Source organism: Hyperolius riggenbachi, chromosome 6 (assembly GCF_040937935.1).
Source record: "Hyperolius riggenbachi isolate aHypRig1 chromosome 6, aHypRig1.pri, whole genome shotgun sequence".
Lineage (NCBI taxonomy): Eukaryota > Metazoa > Chordata > Amphibia > Anura > Hyperoliidae > Hyperolius > Hyperolius riggenbachi.
The window spans coordinates 45,091,769-45,113,684 of NC_090651.1; the positions used below are offsets into that span (position 1 = coordinate 45,091,769).

The 21,916-nt window shown below is 43.8% G+C and overlaps 1 protein-coding gene across 4 annotated transcripts in view; it reads left to right on the plus strand.

Annotated features, from left to right (window-relative positions):
- Positions 1–21,916, plus strand: part of SLC44A5 (solute carrier family 44 member 5) — a 247,105-nt gene that overhangs the window by 206,888 nt on the left and 18,301 nt on the right. For 3 of the 4 annotated variants that reach the window (XM_068239204.1, XM_068239203.1, XM_068239206.1), the window contains 2 exons: positions 7,639–7,723; positions 15,770–16,503. In XM_068239204.1, coding sequence (XP_068095305.1) covers positions 7,639–7,723; positions 15,770–15,882 — 198 coding nt within the window. In that variant the 3' untranslated portion in view covers positions 15,883–16,503. Of the gene's footprint in view, positions 1–7,638; positions 7,724–15,769; positions 16,504–21,916 lie in introns of those variants that run through there. The other variant, XM_068239205.1, reaches the window with a different exon arrangement.

Here is a 21,916-nt window from a genome sequence, read left to right on the forward strand (position 1 = left end):
TTGTAGAAGGTTTAACAGAAAAATTGTGTAACTTGCTTTATTGCTGCACTGAGGCTTAGGACGTCTGAACTGCTAGTTTTTCGAGCAGTCCAGCGCTCCCGTCTGCCGCCACAGCTGGCAATCAGATGCAATTAAAGCGAAGCCGAATGGCAGCCGCTATAACACCACACACGTCGACGCTATCTGGCGTCGGAAAAATGCCCCATCTCGCGTCTGAGCATGGCAACGGCCGTGTTCAGATGCAACTTCTTAGGGGCTGGGTCTGTCCAACACCCATGCCAAGTGCTAGGAAGCTGCAAGCCGGTGATCAGGAGCAGCTAACAGGCACCTGTGAGATGCTCGTGTGAAAGAGACCTCAAACAGTCTGTGGCAAATCAACTGTGCTCTGGGTCACATAGCACTAGTGCTATAGTCCCCGGGCCTGCGCATGGGTAATTCGAGGTTCAGAGGAGGAGTAGTATTTTACCCTGCCATAAATTCCAGCGGAAGCAGGGTGAGCTGTTATTCGGTTCACCCTGTGCCCAACTCACTGGCAATGTACATATACGTATGTGTCTATGGGGCTCCTTTATAAATGCGGTATACTGAGGCGCTAAACTCATTACTGCTGAAATCCTGTTGTCCCCATTTTTTTGCCTGATGAAGCGGGCTTGACCTGCGAAACGCGTTGCACTGTTTGGGGTTCCGTATAATAAATGTATCTATTTATATTGAGAAAGGATCTCGGGTCTGCTTTCAGGAGGCAAGCCCACCACTTCCTCCAAGCAATTTATAAAAACATTTTTATTGAATTTTATCCTGTTGGCGCCTCTGAAGAAGTTCGGCATGTCACAAAAACTCCTGACGAACTTCTATACCGCAACCATTGAATCCGTCCTCTGTTCTTCCATCCTTGTATGGTATGCGGGCTCCTCCGAAGGCGACAGACGCAAACTACAGAGGGTCATCAGGTCAGCGGAAAGAATCATCGGGAACACACTCCCTGCCCTGGACTCTGTAATGATCGCTGCTGCAGCAGCTATTACTGGAAGTAGTAGTGCTGCAGCTCAGGCAGTTCTGATCTATTTCCATGCAAGCTGCATAGCTTTGTCTGTCTTTCCCTGCTGTCAGCTTGTGACTGATTATCATTCACCTGTGTGGGAATCTGCATGTCTGCTCCCATTGGATGACCTCAGTATAAAGATCTGCTTCCTGCAGGGTTTCCTTGGGTTTTCATAGCTTCAGCTTAAGCCTGCCTTGCTGTCGCTTTAGCCCCCGATCGTGTTTCTTGTTATAAAGATACTTTGCTGGTCTTTGCATCATATATTGGTTCATTGCCAATATATATGCATACCAGCACGTTTATTATTTTCCTTGTATTTGTGTTACGTTAATACATCAGTGTCGCTGATGTATACGTACACGAACTGTTTATATCCTGTGTGCAGTTAGTCAGCCTTCCAGCACGTTTTGGTAGTTTGCGCGTACCGTGAGCACCCGTGCTGAGCTAGTTATCCTGTTCCTGGTACCGTTTGTGGATTGCGTTCATCTCTGCGAAGAGATAACGAATCCTTCTGAATCCTGTTCTGTCACTGTTTGTGGATTGCGTTCATCTCTGCGAAGAGATAACGAATCCTTCTGAATCCTGTCCTGTTACCGTTTGTGGATTGCGTTCATCTCTGCGAAGAGATAGCGAATCCTTCTGAGCCCTGTTCCCTGTTTTGCTCCAGTGTTAGTCAGCGTTCCTGCTTATGTCATATATCGGTTCATTGCCAATATATACATATGTTAGTCAGACGTTACAAATAGTTTCATTGATAGCTGTAATTGTAATACGCTAGGATAACATACTTATTGTATATTTATCTGTGTTACGTTCATCTATCTTAATCCTGCTAACTTCTGACTGTCCTGTCCTGTCTTTGTGAGGCACGCCATCGCCGCATCGCATTGGCTGCCTCATTCCAGTCTGTCTGGTTTTGGACGCTTGCTGTCGCTAAGTAGCCGCTAGCTGGCAAGCGTTCATTCTGTCTACCTGTCCTGATCTCCTCAGTTCTGGTTTGTGCGCTCAGCGCTACTTTGCGCTGAGACGTTATAACGTAAGCATTGTTTGTGGCTGTCAGATCTGCACCGGCTCTGTGCGCCACAATCTCCTATTGGAGTCAGTCCTCCCCTCCACTATACTAGGGATAGCCTGTTTCCTGGTGCTAGTGTGTGTACCTCCTCCACGCCAGCTCATGCGTTGCATGCTGACTGTGGAGAATACACCACCAAGCCTTACATTATGAAAACCCCATTACCAATCCCCATTGTGGGGGGGATTCCCAGAAAGTATGACACTGTTAACTATGGTTCCTGTTCCTTTAAGAAATTTGAAGAACTTAGCTCTGAAACAGAAAATGAGTTTTTCTCTGAATGTGCCAGGTTCCTGACCAATCCTGATCTCCAAGCGACTCCTGTTTCAACCTGGGCACTCCAACTAAGTTATATTTTGTTTAAAGGGGAATTATTCCAGTGGGCATTTGATGTTCTCAATCATTCCGATTTGAAAGACAGACCGCTGGAATTTCTAGCGTTTGTGATCCATAACTGGTTGCGCATAGATCCATTGCCTTTTCCTCTTAATGAACTCCTGGCAGCAGGTCAATCAGCTACTCCTTCAATTGCTTGCAAAAATGTTCAGCAAGCAGAAAGTGTTACTGATAATTTTCCTGCAGCCTTAAATAAATCACCAAGAACAGCAGGGAAAACAGCAGGGTCTAAGGCCAAACGCAAACGTTCTAAGAAACGTGTCCGATCTGCAGAGTCCTTAGCGACTGAGACCTATAATGAGATTCTGCCATTAACAGATAATGATATGCAATTGTCTTTCAGGGGAGTTAAATGGACTTATGAAACTACTAATGAACTTTCCTCCCTGGCTAGGGAAAATAAAGATTTTTGTTTAAAAGAATTATCTGAGTATGATTATGATGAGATATTACAGAGTATTGAACAAATCAACTTATTTGTGAACCAAGGGAAGTTTGCATACACTACAGTTCAACACTTGCTACAGGTATTGGAGACTCTTAAGAATAAGGAATCTGCCAATCACCTGCTAATTAACCCTATACATGTGCCTGCCACAATCATATCTGCAGACTGTGATCAGCCTAAATGTTTCGCTGTTAAGTATGCATGGGATCCTCCATTCGAGAGGGGAGAGATGGAAGCCCTGGTCTGTGAATGGAAGAATGATTCAAGTTCATTTTGTCAATTTTACAGTGCAAAAAGTGAAATGGTATTGAACGCATGCATTAAGTCAGCCTATAACCTAATAGAGGCTGGTGTGTGTAGGTATGACTGTGTGGCTCCCTTGATTGATGTGTGGGAACTGATTTTGGATGATTTTTATGTGACTCCGAATTCGCAAATTTGGCGTTCTGACCCGCCTGCTTCAGCACCTTTGGCTGATTCAGCAGGTGATTCGGAGCTCTTTTTGTGTGAAATTGAAGTTCCTGCAATTCCACCCTGTACCATGGATAACTCAGTGTTACTTCCCAGTAAAACAGAAGCCACTGATACATTCTTAACCTTGCCCTGCGCAAATTTCTCAGCAGAGAATCCAGAGGTCCTGCTGACTTCCGAGTCCAGCCTAGCCAGTACTCATGACTCTTTGTTTAGTGAAACAGACACCAGAAAAATCTTGCCTGTCTCTGCAAACACTTCTGCAGAAATTACCTGTGTTAATAAAGTTCAACTCCTGTCTGATCCAGCAGATGCCAATAGATGCACTACATCAGTTTCCGAGTCCCAGCAATCCTGTCTAGTAAACTCAGAACCCCAGCATCTGAATTTTCCAATTTTACAAATGAATGGTGATTCAGATGCGCAAACATTGTGTCTTGATCTTCCTGTTTCTACACCTCGCTCTAGTTTCGTGAATAGCTCAGAGCATCTGCTATGTGAACCTGAAATCGCAGAATTATTACCTTGTTCAGAAAATTTTCCAATAAATTTGCCCTGTACCATGAATTGTGCAGTAGATCTCTCCAATAAAACTCAGGTCACAGAATCATTATGCTGTCCAGCAGGTGCTTCCATGGTTTTGCCCTGCAATATGGACTGTTCAGTGATCCTGTCCAGTGAAGCTGTGGTCGCAGAGTCTTATGCTTCACCCAGTACTTTGGATACTTTAAACCCTCTAGCAGAGGAGGCTGAAGCATTGCTTACCTCAGTTGGTGTTGCAGTAATATTCACTTGTCTAGCAGCTGTTTTGGAATTACAGTCTGCTCTAATAAAACTTGATGAATTTCTGCCCAGCAAAGCAGAAGCCATTGAAATATTGTCCTCGTCAGCAAGTGTGTCAGATACCTTGCCCTGTACACAGTCTGATTTAACCAATGTTGTTGAGTCCCTCTCCAGTGTTGTAACAGCCGAGGAACTCCAGCCCTGTCCTCTGAATGTTTCAGAAGTCTTGCCCTGTAACATGGATAATTCTGATTCTCTGGTCAAAATAATAGAAATCTCAGAATTTCAGTCCGGTCTGATGAGTGTTCCTGAAACCCAGCCCTGTATCCTGAAAGATTCTGGTTCTCTGGCCGCTGTGGCAGAGGTTCCAGAGTCCCCTTCCTGTCCAGGGAATTCCTCAGTTCTGCCTAGTCCAGTGGGGGCTGCTGCAATACTGACTTGTTCTGCAGCGCCTCATGAGCTCCAATCCAGTGTATTGAATGAGTCTCTGTCCAGTCCAGAGGTAGTTGTGGAGTCCCTATCTGGTTCAGTGCATACATCAGAAGATTTGTCCTGTCTTGTTAGTGCCCCTGAATCTGATTTGTTACTGACTTTGCTGGAATCAGCGACATCTAAGTCTGATCCAGCATTCTCGTGTAAAAGTCCAGTAGTTGCGAAGTTTAGTCATGATGATTTTTTTTTGGCCAGTCCTGGTTTTGGTCCTGTCTTGGCTGACCCTGAGGCTCACAGTTCCTTGACATGCCCAGAGGTTTCTCTTGTGCCGGTGTGCCCAGATGTTCTTTGTGTGCCAGAATGCCCAAGTGTGTCTAAGGTGTTAGCGTGCTCTGATGCTTCCTTAGTGGGAACACGTTCTGATATTGCCAGTCTGCCTGCATGCCCAGAGATGGTTCTGGTCCCTGAAAGCCCTGATATTGATGTTTGTCCTTGTGGCCCTGACTCGGGAATTGCCCTAGGTTCCATAGGGGTTCTTGATAGTTCTCCATGTGAGCCTAAGGGGCATTCTGACCTATGGGGATCTCTTTGGAGCTTCAAGGTGTTCTGGGAGGTCTCTGAGAAAACTTGTCCTGGTACCTTGGACTGGTTCAACAGTGGGTTTTGTGTTGGTAAAGACAGTACCGGTGGGCATTGCAAAGGCTTTGGCGTTTCTGAACGGTTCCTGGAAGGCGGTGGGTATCGCTCAGGGAATTTCGGAGGGCTTTCTTCTGGAAATCATGGTTCTGATGGGTGTCACACTGGGGCTTGTAGTACTGATGGGCATGGTTCTGTAGGTTCTGGTTCTGATGGGTCCAGTCTTGTGGGGACTGATTCTGGAATTCGGTCTTGCCGGGCTGTCCCGGTCATCATGAATTATCAGTCAGACTGTTTTGTTGGGAATTTCAGTTTTGAAAAGCGTCTGGAATCCGCTTTTAAAGGCGGGGGTACTGTAATGATCGCTGCTGCAGCAGCTATTACTGGAAGTAGTAGTGCTGCAGCTCAGGCAGTTCTGATCTATTTCCATGCAAGCTGCATAGCTTTGTCTGTCTTTCCCTGCTGTCAGCTTGTGACTGATTATCATTCACCTGTGTGGGAATCTGCATGTCTGCTCCCATTGGATGACCTCAGTATAAAGATCTGCTTCCTGCAGGGTTTCCTTGGGTTTTCATAGCTTCAGCTTAAGCCTGCCTTGCTGTCGCTTTAGCCCCCGATCGTGTTTCTTGTTATAAAGATACTTTGCTGGTCTTTGCATCATATATTGGTTCATTGCCAATATATATGCATACCAGCACGTTTATTATTTTCCTTGTATTTGTGTTACGTTAATACATCAGTGTCGCTGATGTATACGTACACGAACTGTTTATATCCTGTGTGCAGTTAGTCAGCCTTCCAGCACGTTTTGGTAGTTTGCGCGTACCGTGAGCACCCGTGCTGAGCTAGTTATCCTGTTCCTGGTACCGTTTGTGGATTGCGTTCATCTCTGCGAAGAGATAACGAATCCTTCTGAATCCTGTTCTGTCACTGTTTGTGGATTGCGTTCATCTCTGCGAAGAGATAACGAATCCTTCTGAATCCTGTCCTGTTACCGTTTGTGGATTGCGTTCATCTCTGCGAAGAGATAGCGAATCCTTCTGAGCCCTGTTCCCTGTTTTGCTCCAGTGTTAGTCAGCGTTCCTGCTTATGTCATATATCGGTTCATTGCCGATATATACATATGTTAGTCAGACGTTACAAATAGTTTCATTGATAGCTGTAATTGTAATACGCTAGGATAACATACTTATTGTATATTTATCTGTGTTACGTTCATCTATCTTAATCCTGCTATTTTCTGACTGTCCTGTCCAGTCTTTGTGAGGCACGCCATCGCCGCATCGCATTGGCTGCCTCATTCCAGTCTGTCTGGTTTTGGACGCTTGCTGTCGCTAAGTAGCCGCTAGCTGGCAAGCGTTCATTCTGTCTACCTGTCCTGATCTCCTCAGTTCTGGTTTGTGCGCTCAGCGCTACTTTGCGCTGAGACGTTATAACGTAAGCATTGTTTGTGGCTGTCAGATCTGCACCGGCTCTGTGCGCCACAATCTCCTATTGGAGTCAGTCCTCCCCTCCACTATACTAGGGATAGCCTGTTTCCTGGTGCTAGTGTGTGTACCTCCTCCACGCCAGCTCATGCGTTGCATGCTGACTGTGGAGAATACACCACCAAGCCTCACAGACTCCCTCTACAACGCCAGACTACGCTCCAGAGCACTGAAGATTGCCAAGGATCCCTCCCACCCCGGCCACCAGTTTTTCAATCAGCTCCCCGTGGGGCCGGAGGTATCTAAGGTACCGGTCCATCTCCACAAAGACCACGAGACACAAAAACAGCTTCTTCCCCTCAGCTGTAATTTCGCTGAACTCTATACGCTCTGCCCTTTCTCTCCCCCCGTAGACTGCCCCCCCCCCATGACTTTCTGCATATAAACCACCACATGGCTGATGTGTTTGGAAAGGTATCACGTATATGTTTGGAACCAGATGTGTTTGTAAAGTATTGATGTAAAATATTGTTCTTGTGATGTTCTATGCTCTATTGTCTCATATGTTTCTATGTACATGCCCTGTATTCTTGTGCCAAGCCCAATTCCGGGCACGACCCAGTCGTGCTTGGCGAAATAAATGCGATTCTGATTCTGATTCTAATATGCAGAAATATCAGCACTTTTCTGAAGATCTGCACATCTCTAGATGGATAAATGGAGCTGGAAACTTATAACACCTGAATCATACAGATTATTATGTTTCAGCAAAGTGCTAATTTATGTTATTATTATTATTATTTAGTATTTATATAGCGCCGACATCTTACGCAGCACTGTACAGTATATATATATATATTGTCTTGTCACTAACTGTCCCTCAAAGGAGCTCACAATCTATTCCCTACTATTTGTTTTCTGTTTTCTTCAGACGGTGATTATTGGATCTTACCTGATTGCACATGGATTTTTCAGTGTCTATGCTATGTGTGTCGATACACTTTTCCTGTGTTTCTGTAAGTATCATATTCTTTAGGGGGATACTTTCTACCACAACTCACAAAATACTGGCAGCCAGTTTTTTTTGTTTTTTTTTTCAAGATACATTTTATTAGTTTTGCACATAATAAACATCACAACTGTGTACATAGTTACTTGGGTTGAAAAAAGACATACGTCCATCGAGTTCAACCAGTATAAAGTACAACTCCAGCCTGCTCCCTCACATATCCCTGTTGATCTAGAGGAAGGCGAAAAACCCTTACAAGGCATGGTCCAATTAGCCCCAAAAGGGAAAAAATTCCTTCCCGACTCCAGATGGCAATCAGATAAAATCCCTGAAGAATTTGCCATAACTACTTCCTGTGGCAATGCATTCCACATCTTAATCACTCTTACTGTAAAGAACCCTTTCCTAAATAAATGGCTAACCAAGAACATAACAACCAAGAACATCTACTTTCCTTCCCACAACTACCCCCTTGTTTAGTCTAGTTTAGTCATGGTGGGGATCTGGAGATGCAGATAATGAGCCTGCACAGTACTTTGGGACTTAGCTGTCTTCTTACACTTCCTTACTTGGGCAGAATTAGTAATCTGATGTATCAATAGTGTTTAATCAGGGCTGAATTTTCAAGGGAACCCGAGGTGAGAGGGGCATGGAGGCTGCCATATTTATTTCCCTTTAAAGAGAAGCCAATTAAAACACTTATTTTTACCTGCTATTTATGTTAAGCAATATGACCAGTGCTGAAATGCCGCATTACAGCGGCAGAACAAGGCCTTTATACCCCCCAAATCCCCGGGGTAAAAATTGGGGAGCGCTTCCTGATAGAGGCAGAGCTTAGCGCTGTAGCTTTTCCTCTACTGGAGTCAATACCCGCTGATCGCCACCTCTCTCCGCCCCCTCATTCTTCTTTCACTGGGAGAGGAGGAGATCCATGGAGATTGACTCCAGAAGAGGCAGAGCTACAGCACTAAGCTCTGCCTCCCCGGGGCAGCAAAATCCACGACCTGGAAAGTCGTGGAATTTTGGCCCAGGATTTGGGGGGTATAAAGCCCTCTTTCTGCCGCTGGAATGCAACGTTTTAGCACTGCTCATATTGCTTAACATGAATAGCAGGTAAAAATAAGTATTTTAATTGGCTTCAGACTCTCTTTAAACAATGCAAGTTGCTTGGCTTTCCTGCTGATCCTCTGCCTCTAACACTTTTAGCCATAGACCCTGAAGAAGCATGCAGATCAGGTGCTCTGACTCAAGTCTGACTCTGTTAGCCACATGCGTGTTTCAGGGTTGTGACTCAGACTCTAGTGATACCAGAAGATCAACAGGACTGCCAGGCAAAGGAAATAAATATGGCAGACTCCATTTCACTCTAAACTCGGGTTCACTTTGAAGATTTCTGTAATGAAAGATTTAAACAAAAATTTAGTTTTTGATTTAAAAAAAGACCTTGCCATACCATAGCTCTGGTCTTTTTTTTTTATTTTTTAACCTTATTAAAAATGATCATTCCATTTTATTCTGCAGAAGCTAAGAAGTTACAAAATCGACAGTAAACTCAAACTGATCTACTTTGCAGCCTTAGCAACAATAGTTTATATCCTGTCAGTTGCTAGGAAACTGGCAAAAAAATCCCACCCCGATGCAAGAGCAGTTAGCTGCACAGGGCTGGAGGTTTTGTATCTCATTGTTATCATATTCATCAGTTCACTAACTGACGGCAAATACTGGCACTCCCAACTGCCAGTTTGTGCTAAAAACACTAAAGGGCTGTTCAGGGGAGGACTGGGACCTTTTGGCCTGGAGGAAAAACACAAACCAGAGGCCCGTTATCACGGCAGCCCCAGCCCAAATGACATCACACATGTGACCCACGTGCTAAATGCCAGTAGTCACATGGGAAATACAGCAAGGACACTCGAGGGACAGCATGACAGGTAAAGTATAAACGCACCGGCAGCGGGAAGCACTAATACATTTTGAGTTACAACGGCCGGGGTTTACGTAGCGTTCATCATTCGTGATTATCATGCTTGATCAACCACATTGGCCCAAAATTTCCCAGCATCTCAGATCGATACATTCCACCAATTTCGGCCCAAAATCAGTCAAATCTTCAATTGGGCTTGCTTGTGGTGACACAGATTTTCATCCGATTCGATAATAATTATCAAAACAGTTGGTAGATCGTCCTTCACGTTGAGAGATGTATGGCCACTTTAATTCCCCAAGGCTCATCCCTCCCACACACATTTATGTCCTCCCCTTCGCCACCATCTCTACTAATCCCTCAAATATGCCCCTCTTTCATCTCTGATACCCTCCCTCCCCCTTTACCAGACCACCATCTCCTTCAGTCATTCAACTCATCTTTACTAACCTCCCTCCTGGCACCATGATCTCCGCTCTGCTAATTCCTGAAGTTACAGCCCTCTCCTCCCATCACTGCTGTCAATTGCCCCCACCCCAACATCCATGCCTTGCTTATCTGCTTTTTATTAGTGGTCAGTGGCATCACAGTCTTACCTCTACATTATAGTATGACACACTATAGGCCGCATACATTCTCGGTACTGACAGGTGGAAAAGCCAATATGATTTGAGCATAGTGAAAGAATCTGTCAGTAAAAATTGATGCATTTATGGCCAGCTTTAGGTTAGGGTTACTAATAACAAGATTGGGGTAAATAAATTGTGAGGGTAAGATGGGGGGACAAAGTAGAGAGTGTCAGAGGAGAAAATGGGGAGAGGCAGAGAGGGAAAAAGATACTTGCCTCACCAGGATTGCACTTTTATTTAGCTTTCCTGTATGACAAGAAGATACAGCCAGCCAGCACTAGGGGCTGGCTGGCTGGCTGTGAATGAAGGAGAGAGACTGAGAATAACCTGAGATGGAGCAGAGAGCTTATCTGTTTTGCAGCCACATCACACAGAGGCTACTTGCCTGTAATATTTCTGTCTCTGCCAATCTCTTACACAATTTATGCAAACAGCCCTTCTAGAGTCTAGAAGACTGTCTGCCAGTCTAGGGACTGTTGAAAACTTTTCAACCTAGACAATACCTTATGTAGCTGTCAATTTAACAATGGTGAGAGACCAGACAGATTTTTTCCAACAGACCCTGCAGACAAGCCTCTGCTCTGCATCATGCTGTGCATATTTACCAGCTTACCCGCCTTCTAATTGCTCTGTAATTGGGCCTTTATTTCCCTCAACCGGCCTAGTGATTCACATTGCCTTATACAAAAACATGAAAGCACCAGGCACTGTACCAGTCCTAAAGCATTAAATGAGAGGCAGCCTGGGGGCAGGGAAGGGATGGGGGAAATCCCCCCCCCCTTTTCTCCCCTGGCCAGTCCTCCCCTGGGGCTGTTTCACACCGTGGATGATCCCACGAGATTGCCATTTGCCAGCAATCAGCATATTGCTAGTATCGTGTCTCCCTATGGGAGCATTCATACTGTAGTGATTGTGAAAAATCATAGCAAAAGCACAGGAAAATCACAATTGTGTTTTTGGCAGTTTTCGTGGTCACACCCGGTCTGTTGCATCACAACAGACAATATCGTTGCAACGCAATGCAAAGATATTCCTATGGGGCTTCACATCGAGGATGGTTTTGGTGCGTAAATGGGCAATGCTTGCGTCTACAGTAGGAGTGAGGCATACTTTTATTGCACTGTTTGCCTCACTGTATGGTCGTACTGCACTGTTACTGCGTGGTGTGACTTTTCGGCTTCAGCAATATGATTGCAATGCACCGCACTCAGTGTGAAAGGGATTACACTGTTTATATGCACTCAAAAGAAAGTGATCAAGTTGAAATGTTTGCCATTAATCCCTGAAATGTAATGGAACAGTAAAAAAAATCTAATTTTAAGTTTTGCAGCTATAAAGACCCCTAAGTATGTCTTTGTGTCAATAAAGTATTGGGTGGGAGGGTAGTCGTTTCAATGTAGCTCTTTCCATTTAATTTGAATTGCTTTCTTTTCTGCACTTTTATGTCTATGCTTTACTTGAATCTTGTTTCTTGGTGTTTCTTTGACTGTAAAAAATTAAGTACAATTATGTTTTGCTGTTAATTGACTGTAATAGGGAGGTTGAGATGTTTCTTTTGCTGTGCCAATTTGGAAGGCTTTCCTGAGGCTTCCTGGCATTGAAATACCTAGGACAGTGTTTTGAGCCAAAGTATCAAATTCCCATTCTAGAATCCATCGCTATAGGAGCTGGTGGCAGCCTTCTTGGTGAATACATTAAAGAGAACCCGAGGTGGCCTCCAATCAGCGGGAGGGAAGGGACGAGGGCGGGTAGCGGCGATGCGGAGGAGGCGGCGGAGCGGCGCTGACAGAGAGCGCTAGAGTAAACATTGTGCTGGCCACACGCTGCGTGTCGCCAGCACTGCGGGGAGTATAGCGGCGAGCAGGGGGGTCTTTGAGACACACGATGGGGCAACAGAGGCTGGTGTTAGTGTGCCCAACCAGCCTCTGTGCCCCACTAACCTAATACAATGCCACCTCGGGTTCTCTTTAAGAGTTGGTGGCATATAAGCCCTTATTCTATTCAGTTTTTTTTTACTGAGTCCTTCTCCTAGGAGATATTTTTTCATCTTCTCTTTAAAATAACTTTTCATCACTCTACAATTGAAAAAGTACCAAAAAGAAGGTGAATACCAGTAAGTACTATTAAAGAGTATTTTCTTGCTTGCTGGTGGTTTAAAGCGGTATTGTCACCATAAAAATCAAATTTCAACAGCAACTGGTCTGAATGTATTAAGTGATAAGGATGCTAATCCTGCATTCAAAATTTGCAAAACGTTTTCTGCTGTTATGGTTTGTAGTTATCACATACTTTAGGAGCACTGGCCCTAGTGCCAAACCGTGCCAAAGAGTTGAATGCTGGGAATTATTTTTATCTATAATATATTCCTCCTCTTCCATTTATTTCCCTGCCTAGCTGCTTATCAGAAACACCCTCTGGTTACTTGTGTTTACAAGCAAGGCTGAGGTGACTCCGTGATTGGAGGATAAGACAGTGTAGTTCCTAGTATACACCGCAGTGGGAGTGTCTGAAGACTCTGGGAGGAGGGCAGCTAATGAATACACAATGAGCAAGAGGGGGGGGGGACAAGAGTCAGGGAGGAGGGCAGCTAATGAATACACAATTAGCAAGAAAAGGGAGGAGGGAAAACAAGAGTCAGGAAGGATATGATGTCAGCATTAGCTTGGCAAGATGGCCACTGCCTAGAATAGGATTTTCTGCTTTTCCTTTATAAAATTCACAGGAATCATTAAGTGGATAGTACAATACATCTGTTATGCAAGTAGAAGTAGTATTTATCTACTTATATATGTGTTTTTTATTTCTAGGTTAGCATTGGTATCGCCTGTTCTTTAAAAGGCATTTTATTGACAAGGTGTAAAAATATCACCTGAGAGAAAACTCAGGAAAATAAGTTAATTGCCTATGGACCATAGTGAGAGAAATAATTATTTGATCCCCCGTTAGATTTGTACGTTTGCCAACTCACATAGACATGAACAATTTATCATTTTATGGTGGTTACATTTTAATGGAGAGAGACAGAATATGAACTAAAATAGTGATAAAAAAAACCTAACATACGCTATAAATTGATTTGCATGTCAATGTGAAATATGTATATATATTTTTAGCAAAACATGTCTTAGTGCTTGATAGAGAAAGGTTGGTTGGCTAGCACAGTGCATTGGTTTTTGCCAACTCAGAAGTGGTTTCGGACAACTCCACTCTATAGAAACTCTGTAAAAACTGAGCTCCATACCTCGGTCAGGAGCCAATTTCATTGGTTCCTGACCCTGTGATCACTGTGAGCCAATCAAAAAACAAAAATAAGTGTGGTCGGTTCAAACGGACATTTGGTCGGCAACAATCGTTGTTGTTTAATCGCTGTTCATTCAAGTGAATGGACAGCCACAGGTATGATCGTTTACAGCCATTCACGTTTACCGTTCACGAAATTCCATGTTCGATTCCATCATTGCCAATCATCTGGTTTCAGCCTGGACACCAAGATCAGATAACTGCAGCGCTTCCGTGTTCCTCTGCAGGAATCAAAACTTAAAGGAATACTATCGATTGAAACAACTTATTTTTTAATACTCGATATTAGTGTACACATTGCCACTAGTGCTAGGGGCACTTTATTTATTCACCCAGGTCTCTCTCTCGCTATCCCTGCTTAAAAATTCATTTCTCACACAGCTCATAGTAGTTTGGGTCACCCTGAGCTGCTTGGTTACTCTGTCACACAGCTCACAAATATATTTCACTGTGTTACTCACAGCATGCAGGAGACATGAGGAGAAATAGGCTGATCTGAGGTGGTAACAGGTAACTAAATGAGCTGTAATATTTCTGGAATATAACTAGCTATAACACCAGTCTGTGTTTACACTCAGACTGGCTTCCTGCTTGTGGTGATTCACTCCAGGCTGCATCCACTTTACAAGCTGCTGAGGGGCAGACCACTGTCTACAATTAGCATTATTAGTATCTTTATCAGTCAAGAGAAGCAAAGATAATAAACACACATTGCTAGAATCTTTAACCCCTTACCACCATATCAATAAGATTCTTTCAGCAAGGTGATAATTAAACTATAAACTGAGGAGTTGATAGCAACTCCCCTGTGCAGAGACATGGTCTAGCCCTCTGGGAGCCTCAGTATTAGATACATTTTGTATCCAACACTGACGCCAAAACTGACAGAGGATTTTACAGCTGAGAGGAACAGCTGTGTGAGGAATCAAATTGCTCCTAGTACTTGTCCTAATGTGTGCTACAACATACAGCATTTAAAAATAAATGCATACATCGATAGTATTCCTTTAATGCAAGAATCAAACGATGGGAAGCGCCACCGGAATGCTTTTCTGTTCACTTGCAGAAAAGCATTTGAGCAAGCCACCGGGTGCCTGGCTCAGATGCCCGGCTGAACCAGCCCTAACGTTTGCGTTATTCTTCATTTCAGGATTGCTTTAAGAATGCCAAATTGTACTTGAAATTCCTTTAGGCCCACTGTAAAAATCTTAATGGCCATAGTCCTTCATAAATTAACTGGGTATGCTGAAATAGACTGAACCTAATTTTTAAGATGTAGATGCTGAATGAATCATTTTGGAGCTGCAATTATTTTGATTCATTCGATTTGTGCTGATAACCTATTTCCCAGAAATTAAGATATTCCCCAAAAGTAAGCCCTAGCAAGAATTTTGAGCATGCTCAAAATATCCTGTGAGCCCTAGCGACAGTAAGGGGTAAAGTAAAGTATGGCAACTTGTGTTATATTACTAGACCCCAGAACCAAAAGTTGCCATACTTCTTCCCCTTAGGTTTTAGCTCAGGCATATAGCGGCATGGAGCTGAGGTAAAGAAGAGGATGCAGGAGATACCGAAGGACATGGGGGATAGCGAAGCATTGAGCTGAGGGTAAGAGGAGGATGCAGGGGGGCATCAAATAACACAAGGGACACCGGTCAAACAGGAGGGAAAGAAGACACAGCGGAGGATATAGGAGGATACGGGACAGGGATAGAGGAGGACACAGGTACAGAGGGGGACACCAGGAGGACACTAAAGGTACAAGGGGGGGCACAGGGGCACACAAGAAGTGGATCCAGCAGAGTAAGAGGCAGCACAGTGGGAAAGGCAGGAGGAAAAACCGCACAGGAACTTGTGAGTTCATAGAAATATAAGACATCCCCTGAAAATAAGCCCTAGTACATCTTTTGGCGCAAAAATTAATAGAAGACGCTGTCTTATTTTCGGGGAAACGCAGGTATAATCAATTGGCAGATCTTGCATGATCATTCATTTATATCTTTACTTCTACAATCAGCATCAACCACTGTGAGTAAGGGAGTCTATGAAAAATTACTGTGCGGTGTTTAGATATTGCAGCTGCATCTTATGATTATAGGTGACTTGAGCTTCCTATCTGTAAATCTGCAACTTTGCAATTTATTTTCCTGCTTCTTTTCTCTTTCTTTCCTATCACTTGCCGCTGCCCTTTCGCTTTCAGGTGAAGATCTGGAAAGGAACAATGGATCTTCATCCAAACCATACTACATGTCTCCAGAGCTGCATAGAATTCTGGGAAAAAAGGACTTTAGTTCTAAGAAGGCAAAGCGCTAACTTATTGCATTGGCTTTCTCTAACAAAGTGCACCTTTAACCCAATAACTGAGCTTTGAAGAGGCACACAAAGGTTGGAGAAGATGATGATCAACATGTGATTTTGGGGGTCCACACGGCCACAGCAAGGATATGTTTGTGTAAGGTAGCGAGGAGCTAAGATGGTGCGGCAGTCAAAGAATCGCCCAGAGGTGAAGCTCTGGGTGGTGACCGTGGAAGACTAGCTTAGTAGAAGACTAAGGAACTTCTTTCAGGGAGCTTAGGTGACAACTAATTACAAGAAGGACCTTTTAAATAAGACCGTAGGTGAGGAATATTGGGGCCAGAAAGATTTTGGTAAGGAAAGTTTGGACTTTCATTGAAGGAAAATGTGCTGGGTGGAAATCCTCGACTTGGGATCACCCATGAAAAGATTTCAGCAAGGGCTTTCAGAGTCACCAAGCTCTAATACAGAGGAGGTCCCCAAGTTATACCAAGAAGGTCCTCCAACTTGGATGTGTAAATCTAACTACAAAAATTTCATACATTTTAGTGCCTACGAACAGGAGAATTGTTAATATATAAATAGAGAGAGAGCTCCTTTTCCTAAAATGATGTTTAGGTTTTTAATATTTTTATAAAGCTGGTTTCTGTATAAAAAAATTAAACTTTTTATATCTAACCTTTCACTTTTCATAAGAGAAATATACTTGACCTAAACAGTTTCGTAGATAAAATTAGCCATATCCTTATTTGCTTTTCTCTTGTTTTTGTTTGGGATTTGCTTGGTGTTGAGAGATTTGGCTAGCAAACTTTACTACCGTATGTCCTGACATTTGGTGCTAGGTAACATTTGCACTTCACAGCTCTGCCATTTAAACTGTGATTTGATATTCTCAAGTAGGATGCAAAAAAATAAAAATGAAGTCACCACTAGTTAGGTGCATGACTGCTGCAGTATTTCAAGGCTTTATTTGCAATATTTCGCTTGGAGACTTATTTATAGCACTTCTGTTGTGTAAATACAGAATCCGTGGCCTTTTTTATTTGGCATGCTTATAGCCATTTTTCTATGGAATGCTAGTATACAATCGGTTAATTATTAAAAAAAAAATACACTTCTGTGCCGGAAGCAAACAATGGCCTAATGTATAGAAAGAGCCTAAAATGTTAATGCAGATGATAAAAGCTAATCTGGTTTTTCATTGTATTTGCTAAACTATTTTAGAAAAACGAAATTGCTGTACAGCTCCCTTTTATGTACATTAACCCTGAGGTCTCCTAAATATTCGCATGACTCGGTAACGTCCAAAAATTCCATTGTCTGGTGATGTCATCAGTTTGGTGAATTGTGAGGCTAACTTCTCTGAAATAATGGCAAAATGGAAGCTTAAAGTGGATTTGTGAAGCTGATTTGTAGATTGTAGTGTGCTACTGAGATGACTGCAGGGGTGTCGAACTCCGGCCCTCAAGAGCCGAGGTCCTCACACATTTTTGGCGCAACCCAAATTACCTGATGGAACTGAATTAAAATAGGTGTGATTCGCCAAGTAGAACACCTTTCTTTATTCTAGGTCCATCTTAAGCATTGCCATGGGTATAGCCTTCAAGGACTGGAGTTCAACATCTCTGCTGTAGAACAAAGTTTTTATTAGGACTCTCACATAACCTCTAATACAGTTGTCCTCAAACTAAGGCCCGCGGGCCGAATGCGGCCCCCCGAGGCTTTTGCACTGGCCCCCCAAACACAAAATCTATAACTTATAGATGCGGCCCACTGTACCTTTTAAATCTCGCCTGCCCGCATATAGAATAGCAGTACTGGCACCACCCATCCACATACTGTAGGAGCCAGTGAGAAGTCATTTGCTGGCTTCAAATCCAATTCTGCATCAGGTGACATTGCTGTCCAAATGGACAGCAGGTTGTCACCTGAGTATGCTGTCTAGTGCACAAAGATGCTTTTCAGCACCGCATGACTTAAAGGGATACTTAAGTCAGGGCTAAAAAATGAGGTTAACTCACCTGGGGCTTCCCTCAGCCCCCTGCAGCTGATCGGTGCCCTCGCCGCTCCGGTCCGATGCTCCTGGACCCGCCGGCGACGACTTCCGGTTTCGCCGGCACCGGCCGACAGGTATGGGAATGCGAGTGATTCTTCGCGTTCCCAGCCACGATAGCACCCCCTATGCTGCTATTGCGGCCTTCTTGCTGCGAGGGCACCGATCAGTTGCAGGGGGCTGAGGGAAGCCCCAGGTGAGTTAACCTCATTTTTTAGCCCTCAGTTAAGTATCCCATTAATGGCTGCTGTTGGGAGTTCTCCTCCAGCCAAGATTGGCGGGAATCAATACCTAGATTCCATGTAATGTTTTTCAACATTTTATGTATGTTCCGACCCCCTGGCAGTCTGAAGAACGTTGACCCGAAAAAGTTTGGGGACCTCTGCTCTAATATGAAAATGTCTTGGAGTACAGCACTGTAGAGTATAAATACCATAAGCTAAAGTAATTAGTCATAATTTACCCTTTTTATGCACATCCAATAGCTAATATTTTCAGTCTTATGTAATGGAGTACTTGAAGGATCATGAAAATAAAAGCTATGTAAGCTGGGCACAGCGTTTTAAAGCAATCTCTTTGCAGAGAGTGTACAGTATTAGTGTGGAACATTTATCAACATTTTTCAAACAAGTTGTGGATATATCCGAGAGCAAATTGTTGACATTTAAGCTTTTTTGCCATGTGCAGATGCATTTCAGAATGCTTAGTTGTTTTGCACTGATCTTTAGCTCTTATAGTTGGCCATATTCATTTTTACTTAACCAATTGGCTAACTGTGTAGTCGGGATCTGTATACAGGGGTGGTAAAAGGACACGTATAGTGTGCTCCTGTTGTGTATGAGTTTATTAAACACTTAGCAGCTTCAATAGTTATCTCATTTGAGATAAGTGTGCTGCTTTTGACCTCAGTGGTCACAAATCATTGTGCTGTAAATTCTTGGAATTCTTTGATCTCTCTCTACTAGCAGAAAATATAGAAATTGAAAGCAGGAGTCCTCTGTTATTGTCTCACACTGTCTCAAAATGGCAGTTTGGGGGTAAAACAAACAAACAAAAAAAAACCTGTAGAGTCTAAGTAAAACACCTGCTTTCCTGATACCTCCATGTCGTCATACTTAATGGGTTAGCTCCGCCCCCCTGACCCCTATAGGACCCGGTACAAGATTATAAATAAGGTCATGACCCCTAACCCCCCATTCTCTTTTTTGTCCTCAGACACTATAGGATCCTAGGTAGTGAGGGCTTATTAGTCAGGTCTTATTCTTACATTCTTCTTATATTCCTATTTCTATTCCTGTAATTTATAATGGCTCATTGAGCACCTTACCCGGGTACAGGTTTTTCTAAACATATCTTTTCCTGTACCCATAGTGTTCCTTAGGCTACTAAATGTGCCACATAAGGACACTATAGCATACCCGCACTGGCTAAAAAGGTTAAATACCTTAGAGGTTCGCTGTGGTTCCCGTTGGGAGATCTATCCTTTGCCTTTATTTTTCGCTTGACGGCAGAAGAGGAATCCTGGAAGGCCTAGAGTCCGGTTTCTCAGGTGAGCTATGCGGAGGCAAGCTCCGGGCAAAAAGAGGCGGTACCCTATCCTCCGGGAAGGAGCATTGATGGTGGCATGGCACTGACTTCCGCTTCGGCGGAGACGGCGTCCGGAAGTAAGGTCTGCGCATGCGCGACCTCGTCTGCTCTCCTCCGTGGTCGCGGCGGCCATCTTGATTTAGGGCAAGCGTACCCTTTTGTCATAGGAGGCGTGGGGACGCAGAGACACGCTACTTAAAGCGAGCAGGGATCAGTATACGATCTCTGTCTTGCTGGAAGGACGCCTCTCAAGCCGCTCAAGCATGGAAAGCACAGTTGTAGTAGTAGATGGTAGGTCAATCTTTGCAAAATACTGGTTATTGTCTATAAGAGCTTATATGCAGCTGTATATCCAGAGGTAGGATTCCTTTCTAAATAAGAATCTTTCTATTCATGTTCCCACAGCGAACCAGGGAGCCGAGCGGGCAGCCGAAAGTGGTCCCTCGGGGTAAGGTTATTATTTAAAGGGGACTGAAAAAAAAAAAAAAAAAAGTTTTTGCATAAAAGACTAAACAATATAAATTATTGTGTTGTCTTGTAGCTCACAGCAGCGTGACAGCCGATCAAGATCCAGGTCAAAGACCAGGAAACGAAAGTCGAAGTCAAAAAAGCGACATCATAAATCTTCATCAAGGTCTAGATCCAGATCAAGGAGAAAGCATTCATCTAAGCGCAGCAGGCGCAGCAGATCGAGAGATCGACGCAGATCTAGATCCAGATCAAGATCACCGCGACGCAAACAGATGCCGGTGGATGGACAATGTTGGGCATGCCCCAGTCAGGCAATACCGGGCAAGACCGTGTGCGAATCATGTTTCTCACAACTAGAGAAAGGACAAGGAGAAAAATCAGAGGATATTGAGGATGTTATCCGAAGAGTTGTAAGAGAGGAGGTGCTGGCTAACGCTCCTAGTACATCTCAACCACAGGAGCAGGATTCAGACGCTCCTGCAGCAGAAGAAATTGATGAAATACCAGGACTATTTGATTTCAAGCTCACTGCACCTTTCATAACAGCTGTAAAGGAAGCTCTGGATTGGTCGGATCCAGTAGAGGATCAAGGACAGAATAAAGAATATTATGCGCATCTTAATAAAAAGTCTCCCACATTCCCTTTAATGAGCGAAATAAAAAATATATTAATGGAGGAGTGGAAGAAGATCGAAGCAAATCCTCAATTCAAAATCGATTCGCTAAACTTTATCCTTTGAAGGAGGAGGAAATTCCTTTTCTTCAGAATCCGCCAGCGGTAGATGCATCTTTGTCCAGACTAGTTAAACACGTCACTCTACCAACTGACAATGCGGTAATATTCAAAGATGTCCTAGAGAGAAAAGTAGATAATGAGCTTAGAAAGATGTACCTCTCTGCAGGAGCGACCTGTAAACCAGCTATAGCTCTTACTTCAGTCGCAAAGGCTCTAAGAGTATGGACTGCAAACATAGAGCAAGCGATACTCAGCGGAACTGACACAGGAGAGATCATTTCAGCACTAGAAGATATAAAAGTGACCGCGGATTTTGTAGGAGAAGCGTCAATGGACATTCTGAGAACATCCGCGAGAACCATGTCAAGCTCAGTTACTGCAAAGAGAGCCATGTGGCTAAGGCCTTGGAAGGCGGACATCAGTTCTAAACAAAACTGGATAAAGATTCCTTTTGACGGTACCAATCTATTCGGGCCAGAGATGGACAAAGCCATTGCAAGAGTCACTGGTGGAAGATCAGGGCTTATACCCCAGGATAGACCGCAGAGAAGGAACTTCACAAACTACAAACCATCCCAACCTAACAGATATAGAGACGCAAGATCGTACCGTCCAGGAAAACAGTTTAAAAGGAACTAGAAGAGTTCACAGGCTACATTAGCAAGATCAATAAAATCTAACACCCAAACGTCAGGACAACAGAAGCAGTCCTTTTGAAGTTACGTCCACCCAAGCGACCATGGTAGGAGCCAGACTTCAGGCATTCAAGGACGTTTGGGTGGAGAAGATAGACGAACCTTGGGTCAAATCAACAGTATCCAAGGGACACAGGTGGCAATTCAAGAGACAACCAGGAAACAGATTCCTAAGGACCAGGTTATCAAGGAACTCGGTGAAAAAGACAGCCTTGAGGGAATATGTACAATCTCTGATCACGCAACGGGCAGTAACGTTTGTTCCTCCAGCAGAGAAGGGAAAAGGAATGTATTCTCAACTTTTCCTGGTGCAGAAAAAAACAGGAGACTACAGGCCTGTAATAGACTTAAAATTTCTGAACAAGACAATTCGATTACCAAAATTCAAGATGGAGTCCTTGCAATCCATAATTTTAGCCATACTGCCAAACGACTGGCTACTCTCAATAGACCTCCAAGATGCATACCTACACATACCAATCCACCCAAAGTTCCAAAAGTTCCTCAGGT